This window comes from Thunnus maccoyii, chromosome 9 (genome assembly GCF_910596095.1).
Source record: "Thunnus maccoyii chromosome 9, fThuMac1.1, whole genome shotgun sequence".
NCBI lineage: Eukaryota > Metazoa > Chordata > Actinopteri > Scombriformes > Scombridae > Thunnus > Thunnus maccoyii.
This window is the reverse complement of record NC_056541.1, coordinates 7,641,266-7,665,628: the sequence shown is the minus strand read 5'-3', so window position 1 is coordinate 7,665,628 and position 24,363 is coordinate 7,641,266. Positions and strand designations below refer to the sequence as shown.

General features: G+C 40.6%; 1 protein-coding gene across 2 annotated transcripts in view; it reads right to left on the bottom strand.

Annotated features, from left to right (window-relative positions):
* kremen1 (kringle containing transmembrane protein 1) overlaps positions 1-24,363 on the bottom strand; it is a 61,544-nt gene that overhangs the window by 14,087 nt on the left and 23,094 nt on the right. For both annotated transcript variants that reach the window (XM_042420165.1, XM_042420167.1), the window contains exons 2-3: positions 23,193-23,355; positions 14,195-14,286 (exon numbers count right to left, since the gene is read on the bottom strand). In XM_042420165.1, coding sequence (XP_042276099.1) covers positions 14,195-14,286; positions 23,193-23,355 — 255 coding nt within the window. The remainder of the gene's footprint in view (positions 1-14,194; positions 14,287-23,192; positions 23,356-24,363) is intronic.

Below are 24,363 nucleotides of genomic sequence, written 5' to 3'. Positions count from 1 at the left end.
CCAGATTAAAGGCAGCAGTGCTCTTTTTTCACTTTGCTTTGACAAGAAGATTGCAGACTACAGTCAATTTATCTGTCTTTGTCCTTTTCTCGTCCCAGGGGCTGCGAAGCGCTGTCTGAAGAACAGCAGGTGGTGGGATCGTATCACATCAGAGGTTCGGAGGTTTGTATGGAACTGGAGACGGACAGGGCCGCAGCCTCTACACTGCACCTTCCGTACAAACACCGCGTTTATCAAAAAATAAATTGTGTGAAATTGTCCTTGCATGAAAAACGCCTGAGCGAAGCATTGTTCCTTTAAAAACATCTGCTTTGCAGACGCAACAAGTGCAAATGTCTCCACGTACAATAAAAGAAAAAAAAAAAAAAACACACAAACACATTCAACACACTTCAAAGCTGTCGGTGGAATTCAGACTTTAACGAGCCAGAGGGGAGAAACGGAGGAAACACAAGGTGCATAAATGCTCCAGTCAGCCCAGACCAGACCTCTGAAAACCTCAGGAGATCACAGCAGGAGGGGGGGAGGGGAGGGGAGGGGGGAGGGAGAGGGGGGGGGGACTCCCACAAAGTTTAAAAAAAAGTGAAGAAAAAAAAAAAGACAGAGAGCTAAACAAAGCTCGACTGCAGCCATACCCATCACAACCTGGAAGCCTGCTGCCTTAGCTCAGAAAGGAGCGGCTAGTTACTCTTCCCACAATACAATGTGCTACGCAGACAGGAGGCATCGGGCAAAACAACAAAGTTCACGGGTGTCTGTCTAGCCAGGAACAGGAGACACCTCTTTCCACACAGCAGACACAACAACAGTGCCGACCCAAAACACATCAGAGAGAAAGAGAAAGGAACAACACAGAGGGATATAACAAACAAAACATCAAACATGTACGACAGGCTTTGGCAAGTGCAACTTGGCAGGGAGCGCATGCGAGCAGGTTGATGAGCCGGTGGGTGGATGGGGTGGGGGGGGGGGTTGAGGGGGTCATGTCATCAAGTTATAAATTTCTATGACATCTGGAGTGTAAAGAAGATGAAGATATCTAGGGAAAAAAAGGAGAAAGAGCTAAAGAATGGTTTTGTTTTTAATGGGATTGTGGGTGTCTCTCTCTCTCTCTCTTTTTTTTTTTTTTTAAATAGATTTACTCTTAACAGCCAGACTCTGCTTGCCTGCATCCACCCAGTACAGTGTGCCAGATATGTTCACTTAAAAGATGAGGTAAGACAGAGAGAGAGAGAGAGAGAAAGAGAGAGAATATAAAGCCTTAAGGAACAATCAACCTTTAAAAGTCTCTGCTTTATAATCACTGTTGAAACACTGGAGGATTTCAGTACAAAACTATTTTCACAACCTGTCCTCTGTGTAATCTAGAGAAGCCAAGATGACACTGAAAAATGTATGTAAAAGAGCCTGCAGCAACATGGAAAATACATTAAATAACGCACCAAAATTAGGTCTGGGTGCCGAACGTCTATACTTTTTTTGGCGCCTACCGCTGGCATGGAATTGTTCAAACTCCTCTTTACTTGTTCTTTGATCAGACAGTTTCTGATTTCAATTATAACTTCACCAATTTTAGACGATAGTTCTTCTGTTAAAAGACAAAGGGAACATTTACATATTCCTCCAGCTAAGGTATCACAAAAAGTATCGTTTGGTTCCAGGACCACAACTCAGGTGGCTCCTGATATCAAAACATTTTAAATAAAAAGCTGAAATAATATGTACAGAATATATGTTCTTGATGTTTTAAATATAGACACATCACCTGAATCTATACATTTGAAACAGATGCGTATATCCAACATGAATTTATTTGGGCAGGTAAAAAAAATATTCCTCGTTCTCACAATGAAAAAAAACACTGAATGGCCTCTCACTTACTGCCTGAAGAATTCTGGATGTGGGAGCATGAAAGGTCAGTTTATAGCACCCACACAGATCATAAATAACATCACCGCTGTGGCGTCACTGTGTAGGTGATGGCGTGGGCTTTCTATAATTAATGATTGTGGTCACGGTGAAATTTATGCCCATTTTCCAGAATGCCTTTGTCCTTTAAATTTGCAACTTAACATTTTATTTGCTGATTTGTTTGTCTTTATATAAGCTGATTAATCTCCTATAAACAACATTCAGGCAGCTGAGAGACTCAACATGAGGTAAGACTGTAACACCTGAAGATGTTTGCAACAGGTGGGACGTTCTGTCAAAGTTGTGACATCAAGTAAAAAGGAAACCAGCCAAACTACAGCAGCTGTCTCCTCTTTTTTCAAACTACATACAGTATATTCTGTATATAAACTATATATTCTTCTCCTCATTTTTATGCACAAATCACACCAATCATTCCCAAAGTGCTGTTATGCTGCTACGATGTCTCACCTTCTTCTTTCACTGTTTACATTTCTGTCTAATATCACATGCTCCGTCTTCTGGCAGTGTTTTGAATGCATAAACATTTAAATGTTTTTCTTTTTATGCCCCATTAGCCTTGAAGAAGTTTTTCAGACACACATTTCTTTCAAGTATTATTTTCCTACATTGAATTTGACATCTCAGAGATTTAGTTTTGATATCACTTAAGAATAAAATGAAAGTAAATTGCACCTTGAAAGGAGGAAATCTCTGATAAGAATCTCTGATAACACCTTGTTAACATCGAATTACACTGTAACCGGAGACAAAAAAGTGATTAGTGCTTCCACGTTAGTAAAGGGATTGTTTAAGCGGTGAGGTCAAAAGAGGAGAAACGGGATTTTAAAGGCACATTCCTCAAGTGCTAAAAGGCTTGATACAAGTAATTTAAAACACAGGTATGTTGGAGCCTTCGAAACACTCCCACCAGCCCATTAATGCACCACCAGCAGGTTAACCATTCAACTCTGATGCACACACACACACACACACGCACACACACACATACGCACACGCGCACACATCTGGAACATACACTGCCTTCCCAGGAATGCTAAGTGCAACAAACCAAGGAAACAACACTTATCACAGTCGGTGTTTATGTGATTTTTTTTTCCTCCCTCCATCCAGTTCTGTCTCTCTGCCGTTATTCCTCGCTCTGTCTCCCTTTCATTGTGTCTCTGCCCCATTTATTACTCCCTTTGTAGTACAGTATATTGAATACATAAACAAATACAGCTGCTGCATTTCATCAAGCCCATGATTAGTCTTGTCGACTGCACCGCAGCCTGGGAGAACACAGAAGAAACAGAGAAATATCCCACAAACTCCCCCAGGACGATCATTTCTGGAAACTCAGCATTGTTTGTAAGTAGGTGGGAGTTGCTATTATGTTTTTCTGTTGGGTTTATGCTTTGTTTTTCTATGGTGATCATAAATTCTCTCCCGCATGTAAATGGGAACAGTTTACAGTTAGACAATAAAGGACTTATTATTGGGCAGAACCAGAGAAGTATTTGTATGTGACTGACTGACTTTGCTAGTGAGATGTTCAAGACACGCTGCTGGGCTGAGTGAGTGTCAGTGAAAACCAGGTATTTGTGTGCATGTGTGCGTGAGAGAGGGAGACTCTGTATGTCAGTACGGTATGTGCATGTTTACTGTATCTGTACGTCCTCTTTTATCCCATTTAAATGATACGGCTGGCTGATTTTCTATATTTTCCTTATTGTAAACAAAGATCATGTACAGAGCCAAACCAACAACAAATTGATCTACTTAGAAGTATCGCGCGCATATCCAAATCCTATATCTTATCCCTCTGTGCCGTAGACCTCTATTGTTGTCCAAAGACTATTAAATACACATCAATGAGCCACACTGTTGCATCGGGTGACATGTTCCTTGGCCCTGAAAAAATTTGGGAGGGATAGTTTGTTTGGAAATGGCTCCAAAGACAAATGACAGCGATGGCATTTTCAGGCTCCGGAGAGTATTTCAGTGTAAGGCTGAACTCAGTATGTGCAGGAACACGGTTCTGTTAACTTGTTGTGCTACATATCGCAACCTCTTGACTTTCTACTTAAGTTACTAGTCCAATATACTATGTAGTAGACTGAAAACATGTTTGCTGTTATTACTCTTTGGAGGCATTTCTACACAAACTACCGTGCCTACTCCTCTTTGGGGAGAAGGAACAGTCGCCCAATGCAACAGTGTGGCTCAGCGAGAGTGTTTTCAATAGTTTTTCAACAACAATGGAGGTCTACGGCACAGAGGAATAAGATAAATCAGGCTTTGAATACACATATAAGACTTGTAAACAGATCAATTCATTGTTGGTTTGGCTCTGCACATGAGATTTGTTGACAATAAGAAAAATATAGCAAATAACCAGCCTTACCCTTTAAACATTTCTGTATGTGTGTGTGTGTGTGTGTGTGTGCAGTGGAGGCTGTGTTACAACAAGATTGGGATGGAGGAGATCAATGCCCCAGCCCGGGGCCCTGGGAGAGTGACTAACCATCTAATTAGAGGGAAGAGGGAAGAGCCGGAGCTTTAAATAAATAATTAGTGCCTTCTCAGAGACCAGGCCGAACAATGCAGAGAAGAGATGAAAAATGGCCGCCACACCGCATCACTCTGCCTCACCTGACAAACCAAATAACCAATGTCCCGAGGAGTCCCAGGGGACCTGATACCCGGGCGACTGGGAGATGAAAAGATGAGCAGACACTTTGTGACCACCTCGGGGCATCAGATAAGCATGGCGGTGCACTTCCATTTATCATCATTCACTTCCAAAGAGATTGACTTCTCGTTTGTCTACCGTGGCACGTCGTCCTGGTTATCTGGATGTCGATGACAGTGAATAAGTCGCCACCGATGTGAAAAAGAAATTCCAAAAAAAAGTCCAAATTCTGTCACGTTCCCTCACATGTGACATATGATATGATGTTTTTCTAATTCCAATTAGGAGATGTTGCACATAATTCATCCCAAGGCATTATCGATTAATCTGCTGAGTACTCTTGATTGATTGGTCTATAAAATGGAAGAAAATAGTGGAAAATGGACTCTATAATTTCCTAAAGTTTATCTAATCACATTCCTTCTTTTGTCCAACCAACAATACAAAACCTAACGATGTTTGAAAAGACTAATTGCTTGATCGACAATTTGTTTTATCCCGAACTGAGACACAACACTGGAAAGAGAGAGAAAAAGCATCGTTCCAGCCATTGTTTGAAACAAACTTTGTGTGTATGTACAACCAGACTTACAGCTGAAGGCACCATGAGTGGCCCCTAAAAGCTGCAATTGCCATCACATCCCCCAGTATGAAAGTAATGAACAACATGCTGATTATTTTCTTAGAGCTTTATCAGTCCTGGAACTAATCATATAACTTTTTCGTTTTGAGGATGGAGCAAGAGAAAAAGACATGTGGTCGTTAATCAAAGGGGCTTGTTAAAGGGGGGAATATTGATGTGCTCAGTAAATTTCGTGGCAAACATGCCCATTAGATTATTATAAACTATGTCATGTGTGCAAAGTTGATATTTTGGCTTTGAGGGTAGTACAATACAGAAGTTAATGTAATGCTTAAGAAGAAATCAGACAGATTTATCTTCTGGGGGGCATAATTTCACAACAGTCTATAGATTTAGATTTGGACATTTCGATTTTTTGTGTCTTGTGGAGAATTTTTGGCCGATGAGACACTCGTCAGGTGGTCAGCAAAAACATTAGGATTCATCCTCTTGATTTAATGGAAAATATGGACAGTTGTTGCCAACATATCCGGTTTTGTACCACACTGTCACAGTCTTACTTTCCACGATTAAAAAGTATATCGACTATGCAAATTAATTTTAATCAAGTTTGGCTTAAATATGCAAAATGCACATGCACAGGGAAAACTTGCTGAACAATATCCAATAACAAAATTACATTTATTGCACTTGTGCAGAGTCATGCTGGTCTACATTTGGCTATGAGCCCTCAAAATCGGTTGACCCACTATTCATCTCCTCCTCTTCCCCAAGACAAGAACTAAACAATGTCCATTTACTTCTTCTCATTAGCAAACATTCTACACAACCGGCTCTCCTCGTAATCAATACCTTTAATTCCCTAATGGCCCTAGCTGATTTAACCCCAGCTATGTTGAGAAAAGGAAGGAGCCAGAGAGAGAGGCTGGAAGATTAAATCTACGTGATGTTCTCTGGTTTGTTTTTGTGAGAGTCTCTACTTTCTGTCTGAGAGTTTCCTCACAGCACTGCAGGCAGGTATTTTTCCTGAGGGCAGGTATGGGTGGAGCCATGAGGAGGTCAGAGGTCAGAAGAAGATAACAATGCTCAAAGCTCCCCCTCCCTCTTCCCCAGGTAAGGACAGATCTAATGCAGGTGAAAGGGGACGCGTCAAACCGACAGACGTCAGTGCCTTAAAGTCTCCAAAATTTGCCTCTGCAGAACTCAAAATGTCAGTCTCAGTTGTGTACAATCTTTGTATGTCTGTGTTTTTCACAGGCTCCTGATTTGCTGCTTTAAAGCTGTAGTCCCTAAACAACTTCAAAGCTTTCTTTCTGTGTCTTTGTGGATGCCGATTGAGTCTAATATTAGCAGGAAGTTTACTTCATCCCCATGTGGAGGCACACAGTCAGTGTGAGGCCAGTGGCAAGAAAAAACAAGACAAAAAGTCCCATTGTATGAGGGTGCAGGATTTAAAATAGAACTCTAAATCTACTCTCACAACACCTGCTGTATTTTATACATGAAATTACTCTGAGGTTGGCATATTTTTTTATAAAAAATGTATATGAATTAATTTGGTTGGTAAAAAATATCATCTTGGTAGGTAAGTTTTTAAAGGTTGACGGCGGTGAGGCCAAAAAGATAATTTTGGACATTGATTGCATGCGCGTGTGCACACACATTATTTCTATCCTTCAGAGGCCCCTCTATTTACTTTGTTCATTGGATTATATGAAAGTGACTCTTTATGAATGTAGCTCTTTCAAGAAGAGCCACATGATAAGCCTCTTCTTTGTTGGCTCTGTCAGCACATCTGTTATAACTGTATGAATCTTTAAGCAGAAGAACAGGTCAACCATTTGCCTTTTTTAAGAACCCATAGCCAAAACATAACCATCAGCAACATGACTGACCTTTACTGTTAGTTCTTTAATTGTACTCTAACCTATAATAGCCTCTAAATGAATTGAGGAATGGTCAAAATGACCTCACTTCATAAAAATATCCTCTCTGTGAAATCTAAAAGAAGTCTAAATCTCAGAGCTGTTTTTACACTGTCAAAAGTACAGGAACAAACACAACAGACACACACACCCTTCTCCACACAGTGATGCCTGAACCTGCCTCAGTATGCTGGTTGCGAGGGTTGGTTGTGGTGAAAGCTGGTACAAGACCACCTAGGGGAACTATTCAGCCTCTGAAAACAATGGCAGAGAGTGAGATAAATACTGCAATAACAGAACCTGAAAGCATCTATGGTTCAGGCAACCACAACAGCCACGAGGCAAGGCTGTGGTACTTCAGTCTGGGATCCATTTCCAGACCACATGTCCAACATGTTCGACTTGTCTCGGCCTCTTGCTTATTTTGACTCAAGCTTGTTCAGTTGACTTTTCCTGCCTATCATAAAATCTTCAAAGATGCATCTTTTTACAACCTGATCCACATTTTTTTCATTTTCTCTACAACGCTGTTATTTAAGGAATAACACATGTGTGTATTATATAATCCATGCATTGTTGGACGCACCTACTGTAGCTGGTGCAGAGAAAGGTACACTTTGTCTTCTTTAAGAGGCTTTACTTTTTACATGCTTATTGACGGTTTTGGTGACGGGTTTAATCTGGTCCTGACTTGGCTTGACACCACTTGGACCTGTTCTTGTCTCAAACCGCACTATGTCTGGCCCTGGAACTGATTTGGACTCAGCTTAACTTGTATCATTTTAAGTCCTTTACTAAGCATAAATGCCAAGAATTCAATGGCTCTGGGTGTCACTTCAGTCAGGGCCCTTCTGGCTGTTCCTATTGTATTCTCTACACCTTTATTTGCTGGATTTGATCTAATTGTGATCTGTTTTTTGTTTTTCCTGTCTAAAGCACTTTGTAATGCTGTTTTAAAAAGTACTGCATAAATAAAGTTATTATCATTAAGTAGTCACAGTTTCTCCTGAGGGGGACGTGAATGTCTGAACCAAATTTCACGGTACTCCCTCCAATAGTTGTTGAGACATTTCACTGGACCTCTGCCTGCTGGTAGAGCTAGAGGAAAAGTCAGGGGATTACCAAAAGTCATTAGGATTCATCATCTGGGGACCATGAATGTTTGACCAGGAATGTTTGCACCAAATTTCATGGCAATTTATCCAATAGTTGTGGAGACATTTGGCTAAAAATCAAAAATGTCAACCTCATGGTGGCGCCAGAGGAAAATCTATGAATATATCATATCATAGAAATAAAAAAAGAATCCATAAATTAACTGATAAAGAAAATAATCAATAATCACAGCCCTATTTTGATTACAGCACTTCTACTATGTTTGTTTCGAAGTGGAGATCTTTTTTAACCGCAAGGAAGTGGAGTTCTTTTATTGCACAAAACAGTAAATTTAACAGCTTGTATTTGAGAAGAAAAGACAGACATTTACAACAATGGAGGCAGACTTCAAAAAAGACTTGTGTGAAACCCTGTAAAACCCTGGCCTGGACAGCTCAGTTTCATCCCAAAACACTGAACAAGAGCAGCTTAGTCATTCTTGGACACAGATCTCTGGTCAGATTCATTCATGACTCGCTGGAGGTTGACTCAGGTGTCCCACAACTTCAAAGTGCCATTTAGCAGCTTCATAAATCACCCTTAATGAAGGCAATATCTCATCACTGCATATTTTCCTCAGCGTTCAGTAATAAAATCTTGGGCCAAACACATAACTACTTTGTTTTAATGTCTTCAAGGTGTGGCTGGTTAGCTTGCCAGACGGATGGATGTAGTGCCTCTGGTATTGAGACTATTGTTTGACGGTGACAGACAAGGTTAATCAGACATTGCCTCGATTGTTCAGATAGATGAAAGTATGACCTACTGTAAGTGAGGAATTCAAGTCATATGTCAAGTTGGTTAAAAGTTGAAGTGCAAACACAGTGACAGGTCTATAACAAAGGACTATCTTAAAATATCACAAAAGTAGTGTACAGGACTTGTGACGTACAGAGTCTCATTACCCAACACAGCAGGTATGTCACCAACAATAATACTGTGTTAAATAAGAAGATACTGTAAACATATGGTATCATATTGATAAAAAAATAGATAATTTAACAGCAATAAACTGGATGAAAGTACTGTCAACAAACATAACTCAATGGACTAGACTGGATAAGACTAAAACAGGTATACACAATGGAATGCATGACGGCACATTTACAAATGAAAATGGACATATTTCTACAAAGATGGACTCCTCCTACTTGGGACTATGAATGCTTAAAAAGGATATGGATTGAGGTTTACTCTTGTTTGTAAATACCTGTCAACTCTGCTCAATGTCAAGAATTGTTGGAAAAATTAAGTTTGAGAAAAAAAAAAAAGAAAAGGTGGATAAACGTCAATGTGGATTTAACGCTTACTGTGCTGTAAACTATCCCTTTAGGACTGTACTGAAACAGGGGAAAACCTCATAGCTGCTCCACATTTCTCCATTGCAAGAAAACACAGTGGCACAACAAGTTTTTCTTGTGCTGTTGAGAGATGAGTTCCCAACGTGCAGATCAAACCGTCTTTGTCTTGGCAAACGCTGTAGGACTTAACCCTGACAGTTTCACTCTGTGTCAATCAAATTCAGCCGGGGCATATCGTCAAGTAAATGCATGTCAGCTTAAAGGAGCCAACAAAAAACAAAATGTCCTGCCAGTATGAAACATTATAAGAAAGGAAGTTTTTTAAAAGGATAGACGGTCAACAGGATCCATCACATTTTCACTGGTCAAATCAGTCAAATGTTTTCTAATTATAGAGCTGATCCTCTTGTTAACAAGTGTTTTGACATCTACAGATACCACAGTATCACAACACTGACACATACAGAGCTATGAAAATAAATTTTAAATTTGTAAGATTTTACTAACACTTAACAAAATTACTTTACGGACTGGATTGTCTTTAAAATCCCAAACAAATCCTTTGTCATCACATTAATCAGTAATGCAAATGGACATATAACCAAAACCAAATGTTCAAGACCTTCCAGGAACCGTCTGACTGTGTCTGTGTAAAACTAAAAACTCCTGTAATAATGGATTGAGCTGTCAGCTATAGTTTGTATCTGGTAAACCTACTGGTTTGGCCAGAGGCTCCACTGGTAAATTCCTCACACCTCATTAGAATGTGCATTCTTTGTAAGACAACAATAAGCCTTTTCTGCCCTACACATTGAAGCCTGACATTATGCTTTACCCAAATGCATCAGTACTGAATTGAACTATAGAGAAAACTGAACTTAACAATAATATAAATGTTTGTTACAACATAGCTCAAGTTAATCGGTTCAACGTAGGGGAATGCATCCTTTAGAAGTTTTAGTTTTTAGGCTGGTCTGCTACACAGGAACTGGATTTCAATAAATAACAATCATGACAAGGCTATGCTTAGCTGAGCATTTAGTGGCCTGGAAATGAGAAGGACCCAGGACAACGTGCACCGTGGAAATGTCAATTTGTACAGTAGACGATGTGCCTTGACAGCATGCCTTTTTGAAATGCTTAGATAATTCCACCGCATGATAACTGCTGCCATGAGGGATTACTAGGATCAACAAATGTCGTGACCTACACTGTAATCCACACTGTCAGACTATGTGTTTCTGGCCTCATGTGACCCGCCTGGCAGTTTGCGCTCCACCAGGGTGTGTCACCCTCACCAGGGTGGCATGACCCTAGATGACAGGGAACCCAGCTGGATAACAGACTGACCGTTGGCAGGCTCCAGGTGCCTCAGCAAGTGGCCACCAACTACCAACCACGCAACATCAAACATAAGCAAAAAAGTAGACAAAACGAGGGCACAGACAAAACAAAAAGCCAGACAAAATGAAAACAAAGACCACTGTTGCCCTTTCTCTGGCACACCACAGTGTTTTTCAGCCTTTCTTTGCCAGCCGCATGTGAGAACACTGACACTGAGAGAGCATCAGCATTCTCTCACTTGGCAGCTTGAAAGCTTTCAAGCGCAGCAGATTGAGAACAGGCACCGCCAGAAGGTGAGGCACCCTGTGGCGATTGTGGTTTCACAATAGATGAGACAGAGCATTCGTGTCTGAAAGGTCCCTCATATCCCTGCAGGGAGAAACCGTCTCTACTGAACAGGCATGTTTTCAAGACACTGGATGCTTGGCTCACAGCAAGCTTCATCTCTTTTTCTTACATTACAGGGTTCTGTATAACTCTTAATGCCCTAAAAGAAAGAGAAATGTTCCTGTAAGACAGGATTTGATACAGGCGAAGCTCTCAGCCATTAGAAATGGGCCACATGTCGCAAGGATGGGTTACACGCTGTGCAGTCCTGGATCCTAGACAAAAACAAGGCTGAACCAGCACATGGCAAACCCATCTGGAACAAAAGCTGGCCTAATTTTACCAAAGATAAGGGACAAGCCTGGCTCCAAACAGAGACGGTGTGGGCTGCTCTCCTCTTTCCTCTGAAACCACAAAGGTTTGGGATATCGGCCGGGAAATACTGAGTTAAATTGACAGTTGTCTGAAATAGGTCAGTCAAAAGACTAATGGTATACACACAAGCTCCTATACACATGAAATCATTCACACATGCAAAAACGTCATGGATAAATACATGGATACACACAAGCCATCCAGCCAACAGCCATTATCAGATGGGTTAATGGGTCCTGGGCTATTCAAACAGCAGCCTTTAGTCAAAAATCTACTCAGACAGTATAATGGTGGGATGGCTATAGGGGGCGGAGGGGGGTTCTCGAGGCCTAGCGGTACAGTGTACCTACTACGATGAAAAGTCACAAGAAAGTCTGTTCCCTGTTCCCCAATCACTAGTGTCCACCTCAAGTGCAGATTAACCTCAAACTACAGTGAAGAAGTGAATATATCAAACTAAATGACTAAGGCATCCATTGGTACCAACCATTTCATGCTAGCTTGTTAGGAAGGGGGCTAAATAATGCTCCAAAGTTAGGCAAAATTTTGACAAGGAAAAACTGGCATGGCCATTTTCAAAAAGATCCCTTGACCTCTCAACTCAAGATATCTGAATGAAAATGTGTTCTGTGGGTACCCATGAGACTCCCCTTCACAGACATGCCCACTTTATGCTAATCCCATGCAGTTTTTGACAAAAATTATGCAGTTTTTTGCATGCGGTACAAATGTGTTATTTTCACCTATTCTAAAAATGGTGTATTTGAATATTTCTGCAACTGCAGTCCCTAAACAGTCTTGGAATTGCATAAATTGGGTATGACTGGAAAGCTGAGACTCTTGAGGATTCAATGAGTCCATTATTCATTGCCCATTTATTCATGTGTGATGATGTTAGTCCCCACAGTAGCCATTTCATTGTAGTGAGACCATTTTTTGAAACTTGACCTCACTGTATAAAATGACCTATTGTGACCTCTGGGATAATCACAGCCTCACACATAACCAAAAGGTAGAGACCTAGCGCATTTAGAGGATGAAAAATGCAATTCTTACAGAAATCGCTGAACGTCAAAAGTTTTTGATAAAAAAAATCACAGCATGAATTTTTCTGTGGTGTTCCTCAAGGTCTTGGTGACTTAATGTGGTATTTTGGGGGGATTTTTGACCAATTTTTATCGATTCTCAAGTGGTCAAAAATGGTTACATTTTGCACCAAATCTGTATAACCCAAAAATTGCTGCACCAACTTATGAGACATAATTGAGCATGGGAATGATCATCATATACTTCCATCATAATGTTCTTAGCCCTTATACACTCTAAACCTTCAAATTTTGAATAGGCACCTAACCAGAACACAATGTTTATAACAGCTTTATGACTTGACACATAGTGCTGAGCTGCATCTCAAATTAATCTTCATGTTCCCAGCTTTCAGATGATGTATACCACATCTATGTGGCATATACTGATGCTATCTCCCCCTAAAGACCCACTGCAATAGCCAGAAGGTGAGATAACACTGGCATTAAAAAAAAATAAATAAAAGAAAAGAAATAGAGAGAATGAATGTTTAATGTCAGAGAAAAAAACAGGAAAAGAGTAAAGATTGATTACATAAGAAAGGGGAATGTAATTCATGATTAAAGAAATGAAATATTTATTTCAGTTAAAAAGAATTTGTGTTCCACTTGGCTGACATTCAAGAGCCATCTTTATCTTTTGCAATGTGTTCAGTCACCAGATTCTTTTGGTACTAATGCAATAACTCTTCTGATCTAAACCACCATGTACTAAGAGAGAATAAAAGTGAAAAACACATGATTTTTAAATAGCATAGAACTCTCTAATTACCTAAGAAATATAACCATTTGTGACAGTTACTTGAAAAAACAAACATGCTCGCAGCAAATCGCTGGATCTCAATCTCCTCTGCAGGAATTCTGATCTTTGGCATCAAAAACAGTGTAGGTTGATCCACATGAGTCTGTTTTCAACAGCAGTGATTAAAAAGGTGGAGGGAATGAAAGTAATGTGATTAAAGACAAGCAGCTCTTTGTAAATGTGTGCCAAACTGGTAGAGAAGACACACAGAAGCACGGAGTCTCCCTAACCAAACAGTCCATCACACATCTATCCAGGCATAACTGGACCGGGACAGTGTCATACCCACATGTGAACAAATCATCCAAATATATCCACAAACAGGTAGATGCACATAATCACTCACATCAAAAAGCCTGTCAAAACAAGCTGAAAAGCCAAAGGGGAAACTTATGATCGCGCGTACAAAAAACGCACACATGCATACTCACACACAGAGGCAGTGATTGACAGCTCGCATTAAAGTAGGGGCAGGCCCAGGCATGGCAGGAGGAGGGGTGACGAGAGGCAATTAGAGGCATTTTTTAGATGATAATAGCTGTGTACAAGCCATACAGTCTATAAAAGCTATTCATAGCAGGCGAGCAGATGAGCATAGCAATGAAAGTGGCTGGTCCGTGTGCCCATGATATAGCCCCGGGGGTATGGAAGGGCAGAGACAGAAAGAGAAAAAGGAGTTGCAGTCTCTTACTCTGGCATGTAGGGATGTCGCAGTATCTCCAGTAGATCCCGTCTTCATGATCTGCAATGTAGCACCACGGCTGAACGTCCCCGTCAGGATTCCTGCAGAGATACGGGCCAAAATGTTAAGACCATGTACACACAAAGTTGTTTAAAGCTGAAAAACAGCTTTTTCTCTCCTTTTTGGCATCTCTTTTTTTTTTTTCTCTCACAAAATTGAGCTTTTGAAAACCTCCTTCCAAACCAGCGAAATGCAACAACACCAGCCTTGCATTTTTGTGTCAAATTGGAAAAATATGACATGTATCTGCTAAGACACTGTCAACTTTCTATTGTCTCTAACCCACTCTGTGATTTTCTCATTTTCTCAATTTCATATCCAATTTAACTGAACACACAACACAGTTGTATTCATGTTTATGTCAGATGTCTTCACATATCATAAAATAGTGAGCTTGATGTTTGAATGCAGCAAACTGCTGTTTTCCTGGTTAACAAGAAGCATTTAGAAGCTGTAATCAAATCACTCCTTTTTGCTCGTTAAGCTGCAGCAACACAAACAGTTTAAAAAATGTAAACGATAACAACAAACGTATGAAAACTGCTGTATTTCAAGGGGACAAAACAGAGTAAACAGGTTGTGTTTTTCCAACTTCTTACCAGATGTTGGTTGTGATGCACATTTTTGTTTTTGTTTTTTGGCCAACCAAAACATAATCAGGATGATATTTAGCAATGTTTCAAATGTTTGGTGGTTTTAGTGTGGACAGAGATCTTGGAATGAAAAAACTTGTGAGGATGCACATTATTTCCACACACAAACTGCATTTGCAGATTGTGGTTGTAGTTTAAGAGGTGCGTTGGGTAGGTGTTGAAGGTTAAAAAGAAGGAGAAGGAAGAGAAAGATGGTGGGGAAAAGGAAGGGAAGAAAGAATGATAGGAGGGACATGAGGGCAAAAAACAACAAGACAATGACAGGCTATCAACTGAAAACCCTGCTGCAGAAGGCTGAATGCTCAATAGTGTTTCCGAGGGGGAGATTATCTTGGCTGTGTCAATCATCCCCAGTAGCACCCCTTGGCGCTTGTTGGTTTAGCCTTTTCCTCGGCACTCTGGAGGCTTGACCATGCATGTCAGTTAAGGGCCAGGCCAATGGGTCTTGATGGGTGGAGATGGTTAGAGGTCGGGGAGGGGTGGAGGGGAGGCTCTTTGTTCTGGGTCAGACACAGACCTGAAAAAGGGATGGGTGATGGGGCAAAGCTTTTGTCTGAGTCCGCAGCTTCTTTTGAACCTCATCAAGGCACTTTTAACCCATCATAATAAGGCTGACAGGCCCCTCGGTGCTTTTGCTTTTCAGTTTCACTTACAAAAGCAATGAGAAGCAGGATTTAACATAGAAATACCTAAAAGCGTTGTGCAGGCTCCATATCTCCAGGGTAATAATGCAACCTTGTTAATCATGACCCTTTTAATAGCAGATAAATGAAATCAAATGCAGCGGGAGCTCCTCTTAGTGCTGTTTCAGCTCTTTAAGCTCTATTTCAGGATTACTGTGACTGTAAAAATACACACCCCGTCAACTAAAAAAGCCTTCTAAGATGACATAGCTATTTTTTTCAACCCTGACTGTAATCGCCAGAGACCTTTTCTCTTCTTTTTTGACACACCTCATTGTAGCATCTCGAAAAAGCCCCGCGGCGCTGCACTATCCCATTTCGCCTTTTGTGAACAAAGTTGTGAAGGGCGTTTCCATTTCTTTTCTTCTCCTATCAAAAACAGTATCCTGAGTTTCCTCCTCTCTTTTCACACTCAGAATGAGGTACTGACAAAGATGTCGTTGTAAAGACTTTTTTGGGTTGAACTCAAATTTAAGTGCCTTAAAGCTTTTCACTCTCATTATGTGGCAATCAGTTATCCCTCTCTCTTGCACCCTGACAGCAACAGAAATGTGTGAAGAAAGAACTCATCTAGTCACATTGTTATCTAATATTTATTCTAGCATCCTGCCATCAAAACAACCCTGACTTTCTCTTGTGACCCCGAACATGAAATATTCCCATGTTCACAGCAAACCAGCCTTGTTTTCCAGTAAATTTCAGCACCGTATCATGAGCCCATATCTGTTTGTTGCTCCACCCAGATCAGAGGCAGACACCTGTTTGTTTAGCCTGAGGCTTCTGCTGAAATGGCTGAAAAGAGAAAAAACTGGGTCCAACCATCAAAACATTGGATTATATACCCTTTCTCTATTTCTTTCTCCCCTTCTCTCTTTCATGCCTGTCAACGGGTAATAGCTCTATTTGAAATAAGACTCCCAAGGCCTCATCTATAGCCACTTATGTAATTTACTGCACTTTCTTAATCACCCCCTAAGGAGGCAGACATGAATTACAACCATCAGCGTTAAAAGAAAAAAAAACATCCTCTGTAGACCACCCATCCCATGTCTGACCCACCGGCATCTTTGATCAGTAAATGATGTGGTGTACCCCTTTTGTGTTTACTCTCCCCCACTGGTCCCCAAATAGCACTTCATGCTTCTCTTTCTCACACAAACACCTGTACACAGCCTTTTAGCAGAAGCATGGGAACATCATCCGCAAGGATAAGGTGAACAGGCCAGCCCACATGACAGAGAAACATAATCAATCCTGCCCCGAGGTACCTGTGTATCTCTCTGTGTGTGTGTGTGTGTGTGTGTGTGTGTGTGTGTGTGAGGGGAGGAAGGGTAGAACAGAGTTTGGAAAGCAGACAGCCTCAGATTAGCCGAGGTGCCACAGTGCAGATAAGGGCAGACCTCATGGACGGAAATCCATTCATTTAACCCGGCAGCACAGAGACAGACTTTGGTCTTTGTGGAGGCACTCTGATAAAAGTTACTGCCAGTGTGTATATGTGTGTGTGTGTCTTTAGGGGTTTTTTTTGGTGGGGGAGGCAGGGGGGTCGGGGGGCTGCATTTATATCCATATGCGTCAGAGATGGTCTGCTTGGCTCTGAGTATAGAAGAGCTTTATGAAAAACTCCTATACCCAGAGGTACATCACAGAAGATGTTTGGACACTTAATTGTCACAATTACGCTGATTGACTCATTTTGCTCGGAGTAAGCCACACACTTCGGTACAGAGCCAATTATAGCCACATTGGATTTGCCTCACAGGGCTCTCCGGCCTGCACTGAGTGGCTCACATCTGAACGCCGAGAAAAACAGCTGTTCTTGGCTGGCTGCTGTTCAAAAGGTTTTCTTTAATAACCATTTTCCACATACCTTAATCAGAAAATTTATGATCATCTTTAAAATGCCTGGCACTGTGAACCTGCACATAAAAATCTCTAAATAATTTACATCAAACTATGTGTGCAAATGCTGGAAATAACATCCTTCTTGTGTGCAGAGCTGAAGTCTTTTATTCATGAGCTTAAACTTAACTGCCTGATTCTACACTGCCTTTGTTTAGTAAAACTGGTAGATGTGTTAAAAAAAAAAAAAAAAAAAAAAGATGAAAGCTAAACGAGCCTCATTTTGAAGAATGGTAAAGTGGGAGAAATGTTGATTGGAAAGTGGTAGTGAGAAGCTTGTCTGGGTTGGGATTTGAGGTCAACAGCAGATCAGAGTCTGGCAATTTACTGCCTGAGAGAAGAGTCTTTAATTGACTTGGATGATTTAGCATGCAAACTGCTGCCTGCTGCTGCACTGCATGAATGCATGTATTGAAGGAGAGGGCTTGTTGGTCATGAGCTGATATGTATAGTCTACTGTCTATTGTTGTTCTCTCATGGTCTACTTGCGCTAAATACAAGGTTGGGATGTTCTTGTGTCATGTGTGCTGGTGAACAAACCACCGTGTTCCTTGACGAATCTTTTAAGAGTCTATTCACCCAAATTACAAAAGAACAATTTCTCACTTACCTTTAGCGGTACCTAGCTATATATATATATATATATATATATATATATATATATATATAGATATATAGATATATAGATATGTGTCTCAGAGAGTTTTGTTGTTCTTTTTTTTTGTTTGTTTGTTTCTGGAAAGAGATAATGTGATTTTTTAATCGTAATTTTTCAACTTTTGGTAGACACAAACAAAATTCTGATCGCCTCTATTGAATTGGGGTGGGGACGGAAACCTCTGTAATATCTCAAAACCTGGGCAAATAAAAGAAAAACTATCTGCATGGTTGGAAGATGTATGTTTGCTTGTAATTTGGGGGAAGTGACCTATGAAAGACAGATGTCCAAACATTTAAATGACACATTTCATTGTATGAAATTGGTTCCTACTCGCATTCTGAGATTATTATAATGTTGATGGCTGATGCTTTAGTGCCACACAGTACATCTTCTCATGGGACACTTCTATTAACTTCTTCAATTTAACAAAGCAGTGCACTGGGACCATAATGTAGTCATACAAATGGTGGACAACTTGGCTGCAGTTTGCCTGACCTCAGATTTGCACCTGATATCATGGAGATTCAATTACAATCAACTTGGGGAGCATTATTCACTCTGGCATTTCCATTATCTCATCTATGTAAGGGAAAAGCATTAGAAGCCATAGTGGACACTCATAAATTCTACAGTACACACACACACCTGCATATAAATAGCCAGGAAATGGCTGGCAAAGCTATTCAACCACCCACTGAACCGTCGTGCACCTCACACCCTCATACTAATACGCTAGGGGCAGATTGGAAGGAACAATAAATGAATTATAAATCGAGACTTCGATTTGTGTGTGAATGTCAAGAAGTACTCCGGAAAGGTCATAGAAGTACTTAGGAAATGAAGAAAGTGTCTTGTTTAAGTGTAAAAGTGCAGAATGACTGCAGAGTTACAACTAAACTCAATACCAGACTTAGGAGTAAATCATTTACTTGTACTTCATGATACGAAATGAATTCTGGATTGAACCGCACTCATGATAAGTAATGTGATATTCACTATTGAAATGAGTCTCTCTAATTCTCAGCTTAGACACGAGAGCTCTTGTCCTTTTCCTGAGGTTTTGTGCTCCTTTTTTGCAGGGGAATAATGTGACATTTCCCCTCTTCACAGTTTCTCCCTGTTTTCACTGGAGTATTTTATAGCAGGCTATAAAGATGAAATGTGGGTGCTCTAAGGGCTCTTTCTATTGGCAGAAATATGTGTCACTAGAAACTGAATTTGAATCATTTATACGAATAGTATAATTTAAAAGTGAATTTATTAGTTTGGAACTGAATTCCAATAAACTTGAAGCTGAATGTGATATCATGAAATTGAATTCAGTTTCTCATATGTTTATACAAACATGCTGAAAACTGGTGGCGTTCAGCTCGGAGTATCATGTCCAGAGAACTGAAGGAGATTTTTGCGCAATTTCAAAAATGAACTAGATCCATTTACGATATGATAGTATTAACAGAAGCCCACTTAGGCCAAAATGTTACTATGGTGACAGATCAGGCACAAAACTCAAATAAAGCAATTTTTCTCCAAAACGGCAAGACAAAAAACTACAGTTTTTACATAGAACAGAGAAAATTCTTGAGTCTTTCGAAATATATCTAGCTCCCATTGGTCGTTGATATCATTGAGAGAAAATAATCATCACAGTACGTGAAAAGGAGTTCTGCGAATCTGAACTCGATTGCTCTTCCTCAACAACCGGATGTGTGTCCCAGACAACTGAAACTGAATTGCAAGAACAGAATTTAAATTGTGAGAACTGAATGTGGTAGTATATAGAGAGTTGAATTTCCAGTGAGGATCAAATACAGCTTCAGAGCAACTGAATTCAGTTTCATAATACTACATACAGTTTCAAGTTTATTGGAATTCAGTTCCAAACAAATAAATTCAATTTCAAATTATGTTATTCAGATTCAGTTTTTCAATGAAATTATTCAAGTTACACAATACAAATTCAAATTATGTGATTCAAATTCAGTTTTTTAATGCAACTATTCAAGTTGAGCAATTCAAATTCTCCGGCACCACTCTGGTGCCCTCTCGAATAAATCATGGGGAAAATGCTGTGATGGGATGAGAATTGAGTTTGTAATCCTCTACCTCAACATTTGATATGTGCTTAGAGCCGTGTGTTACTTAAACACCCAACTTTGCATTATCCACCTGTGCCCTGCCCTCTGCTCTCAACTCATAAAACCACAATTAGCTCCAGGGTCAGACATGCCAAAACTGCCCTGGCTCTCCTTTTTTAACCCCCCCCCCCTCTCGCTTTCATTTTGCTATCTCCCCCTTTTGTCTAAGAATTACCACCTATTGTGGAGTTCTAGCCAGAAACCTACACAAAAGCCTCAGGTGAGGAGATTTCAAAGCATTTGAAGGTTAAAGGGGGCAAAAGAAATATTGGAAACAGAATTTGAATTGCAAGACACACTTCATGTAAATAAGGAGATTTGCAAATCAAATTAAGCAACGACATCCAAGACAGTTCCCCACATGGCTGGAAAAATCCATGTCACGAGCCAACACTGTGATCAAGCAAACCAAACATCACAAATGAGCATTTCTCTGTGGTAGGATAACCCTCTCCTTTACTGGCACATACATGTTCCCAACATGTGCACACAAACACACACATACACACACACACACACACATACACACGCACACACACACACGTGTGGGTGGATGCATGTACAAATACTTGACCCTGTGCAGACATGCCATAAATGCCATCCCTCATCTTTTCACAATGAAGTGGCCACTTTGGTCCCCATTGCACTGCTGATGACTGACTCTTTACAAGGAGGGTGTCTGAGAGAGACTGGGAATATTTGTAGCTACAGTCCTAAGTGACAGAAATCCCTCTGTCAGGAAGAAACAAAGCTGTGAGCTGTCAGTGAGTTGGAAAAGCTGCTAACTGCATAGGTGGCCAAAAAAACAGCCAAATCCATACAAAGAAGATGTCCATTTTGCATTGCTTGTTGGACATAATACACTCCTAATGTGCAGGGAAAGCCTTCCTCCATCCTCTGCCTGTATCCTACTCATAAATCTTCCGAATTCCCATCCAGTTCAAGTAAAAACAAATCCATCCAGCAGCACTTCAAAGCATTGCTGTGTTATGAGTTTACAACCATGACTTAGAGAAATGTTTCAGAGGCTTTGGGCCAAGGAGGAGGGGGTGTTCTGTTTCTTATGGCTGGTGATCTGGGCCAAGCCACTGTTCTGGACGTCTCGGTGAATTTGAACTGACTCACGAAAAGAGTGCAGCACCCTACAAATATACACGTTTGACAGTCATGCATACAACGTTGACAGTTGTACTCGGAGTGTGACTGACGGATATAAAGGGTTTTCAAGACACTCAAAGCCACCGTGTCCCTTCACATTCCAGGGATGATGGAGATTTGCTTGCACAAACTCTTCAAGCGTGTTCGCGTCCTTGTGATGACAGGGCTAAACGTTATGTTTTGGTACCACCAATAAAATATTCAGAGGTGAATGTCTGAGCGGGTACCCTGCTCTCAAACCCAAACGACAGCGACCTGGTTCTGAATTATTCTGAAAATCAAATGCCTTATTTACATCCGTATCAGTCAGTCTCAGACAGATGAATTTTGAAGGTAACACACGCAGCATTTTTGACATCAGTTACATAAATTATAATTATCATAAGCAAACAAGATAACTGCAGGAATACACTGTGAGCCACTGCTTAGGATTCTGTGGTAAATTTGCTGGATTTTCAGCATGACAAGAGATTGCTTTACAATGTGAGACAAGAGAAACACCTTGTTATTCTCCCAGTGCAGACAGAACTAAAGCTTACTTGAAATTCTGGGTAGCGAAATGAGTGAAAACTTCTTACAGAAAAATGTCTCACTGACTTGCCCCATGGCTGCAGCCACTGTGAAAGAAATGAACCTAGAGCAGCAGCACGCATGGTAATAATTTCAAAAAACACAGGTGCTATCAACACACAAACTGTATGAGACAGGAACCAGCAGAGCGGTCTCATTTGCTTTTTGACCCACTTTACAGTATGTCGCAGTACACCAGTATCTACAACTGCAGTACACCATTGCATTACAAAGCCTTTAATCAGCCCTAGATTTAACCATAGACTGTCTAAAAAGATGGACGTAGCAGGCTGTGACATCACCCATTGGTTTACATTTGAGCCGATTTGAAGCCCAGAGTTGCAGCTTATGGTCAGCGCCATCTCTTTGTTTGGAGCCAGAACCTTCCAAATAAGAAGTACAGGGTGTCACGTTAACACGCTCTGGAAACACACCCTGCTAAGTCGGACCGAAGCGAATGCTAGCTTACTGGGAACAACTGAGCAGGTGCACACTTGGGCTAACGTTAGCTACTTTAGCTAACAGGGCAGGTATCATAATCCTGGCAGACATCAAAGTTACTACAAGTCTTCAAATCTTATTAATGGAGAAATTATTTCCAAAATGACCACCAACACGCTCATGAAAGGGCCTGTGTGATTGAGACCATGACGTGAGACAATGACTCGTTGAAAAAAAATAGTGACTCAGTATTTCTATAGACAAGTTGATGCTTTTTGAATGGATGTCAGTTGGAGCAAGAGATTTTTTGTAGTCGGCATCTAGTGGCCGTTAGTGGTATTGCACTTCCACATTGGCTTCAGCCTCAAGCAGTGGTAATTGCCTCTTAGATTTATCCTATAGACAATGTGTTTGTCCTATTGCCAAACACTGCTTTCAAATATTTTCAAAGTCAGGAAATTCACAGGACATAAGCAGCATTAAGAAGAATTGCAAAAGGTAGAAAACATTACATAAAAGCGTAAACTCTCAATAAAATAACTTTTTCAGTTTAGTTTTAAAGGCAGCAACAGTATCAGCTGACCCCTCCTCAAACAATCACAATCATATTATTTGAAATAAAAACTTGAACATTAAGGTAACAGTTGATTTGATGACTTCTTGTATCACCATTATCAAAAAGTAAATCTTTTTTGCAGGTATTACAATCAGTAAACTGCCAGATAAAGAAAAAACCCACACCTGCAGTAGTTGTGGCTGCCCAAACCGCCTTCTCCGTTGGGGTATTTGAGTGTGTTGTAAGGGTGCTGGAAGGTCTCATTCCAGAAGAGGCAAGGTTTACCACCATGCAGGCTAGTCTGGTTCTGGAAGCCTCTGTAGTCCTCCCCGTTGGCAGTGTAACACTCTGGAAGGAGAGAAATAAAAGGGAGAAAGTGAGAGAAATGAAACAAAATCAAAATCTGGTGTCTGTAATAAGGGATTAGACATATATTAAGATAGAAATCAAAAGCTTGGAAAGAGCTTTTATGCAGGCATGTAAAAGGCAACCACATATGTGATCTGCTTTATTCCGAATCTGGGTTCAGTGAAATGCTCTCTTGCTATTAAAATGTTTTAACGTATTTGGAATGATCATAGACAATAACTCTGGAATAACTGTAGACTTTGGCCAGGTTCTGGCCAAACGTGTTAAAGCAAGATCAATCACAGTATTGTTTCAATTAATGTTGACGCACAGGCACAGAACCCCCCCCCCCCCCCCCCCCCACGGATATACAGAAAAAGCAAACATGGCTTGAATTTCCAGGAAGTGTATGACAACCATATGGCTGAGTCAGGAAGAGAGAGTGAGAAAGAGAGAGAGCTGAGTTCCCAAGGCAAAACCATGGCTGGTGATAGACTTTTCTTCCCTGAGAGAGAAAATTCAAATAAACAATAGCTGATGGGAGTGTGATGGGCCGTCACCGCTCATCGCACTGAGCCTCAGGGGGGCTCCTGTTAAGAGAGTTTTAGCTACAACTGAATTCCTCTTTTGATTGCATTACGATGGAAAATATTGATTTATTATGTGACTGTTATGATTACTTGTACTGCAGGTGCTCACAATTGCTACATCTGTTGACAGAGCAGAATACCCCTTCGGTGTAACCAATGAGGACGAAAACCGGCTTTTCACTCTGCATTATGCAAAGAGTAGATGCAAAAGATGCCACACAGGCAACGATCTGAAGATGAAGTTTCGCAATATATACATTTTCTTTTCTTAAAATATGTAACACTTTCTAGTGTTAACTTTAACGTCTGCTTTTCAAAATGTCAAGCAAGAGCACGCGGAACTATTACAGCAATTTCACATCATGCCTGTCAATCAAACATTAACAGGAAAAAAACAATACTGGCTTGTTTGGCTCGT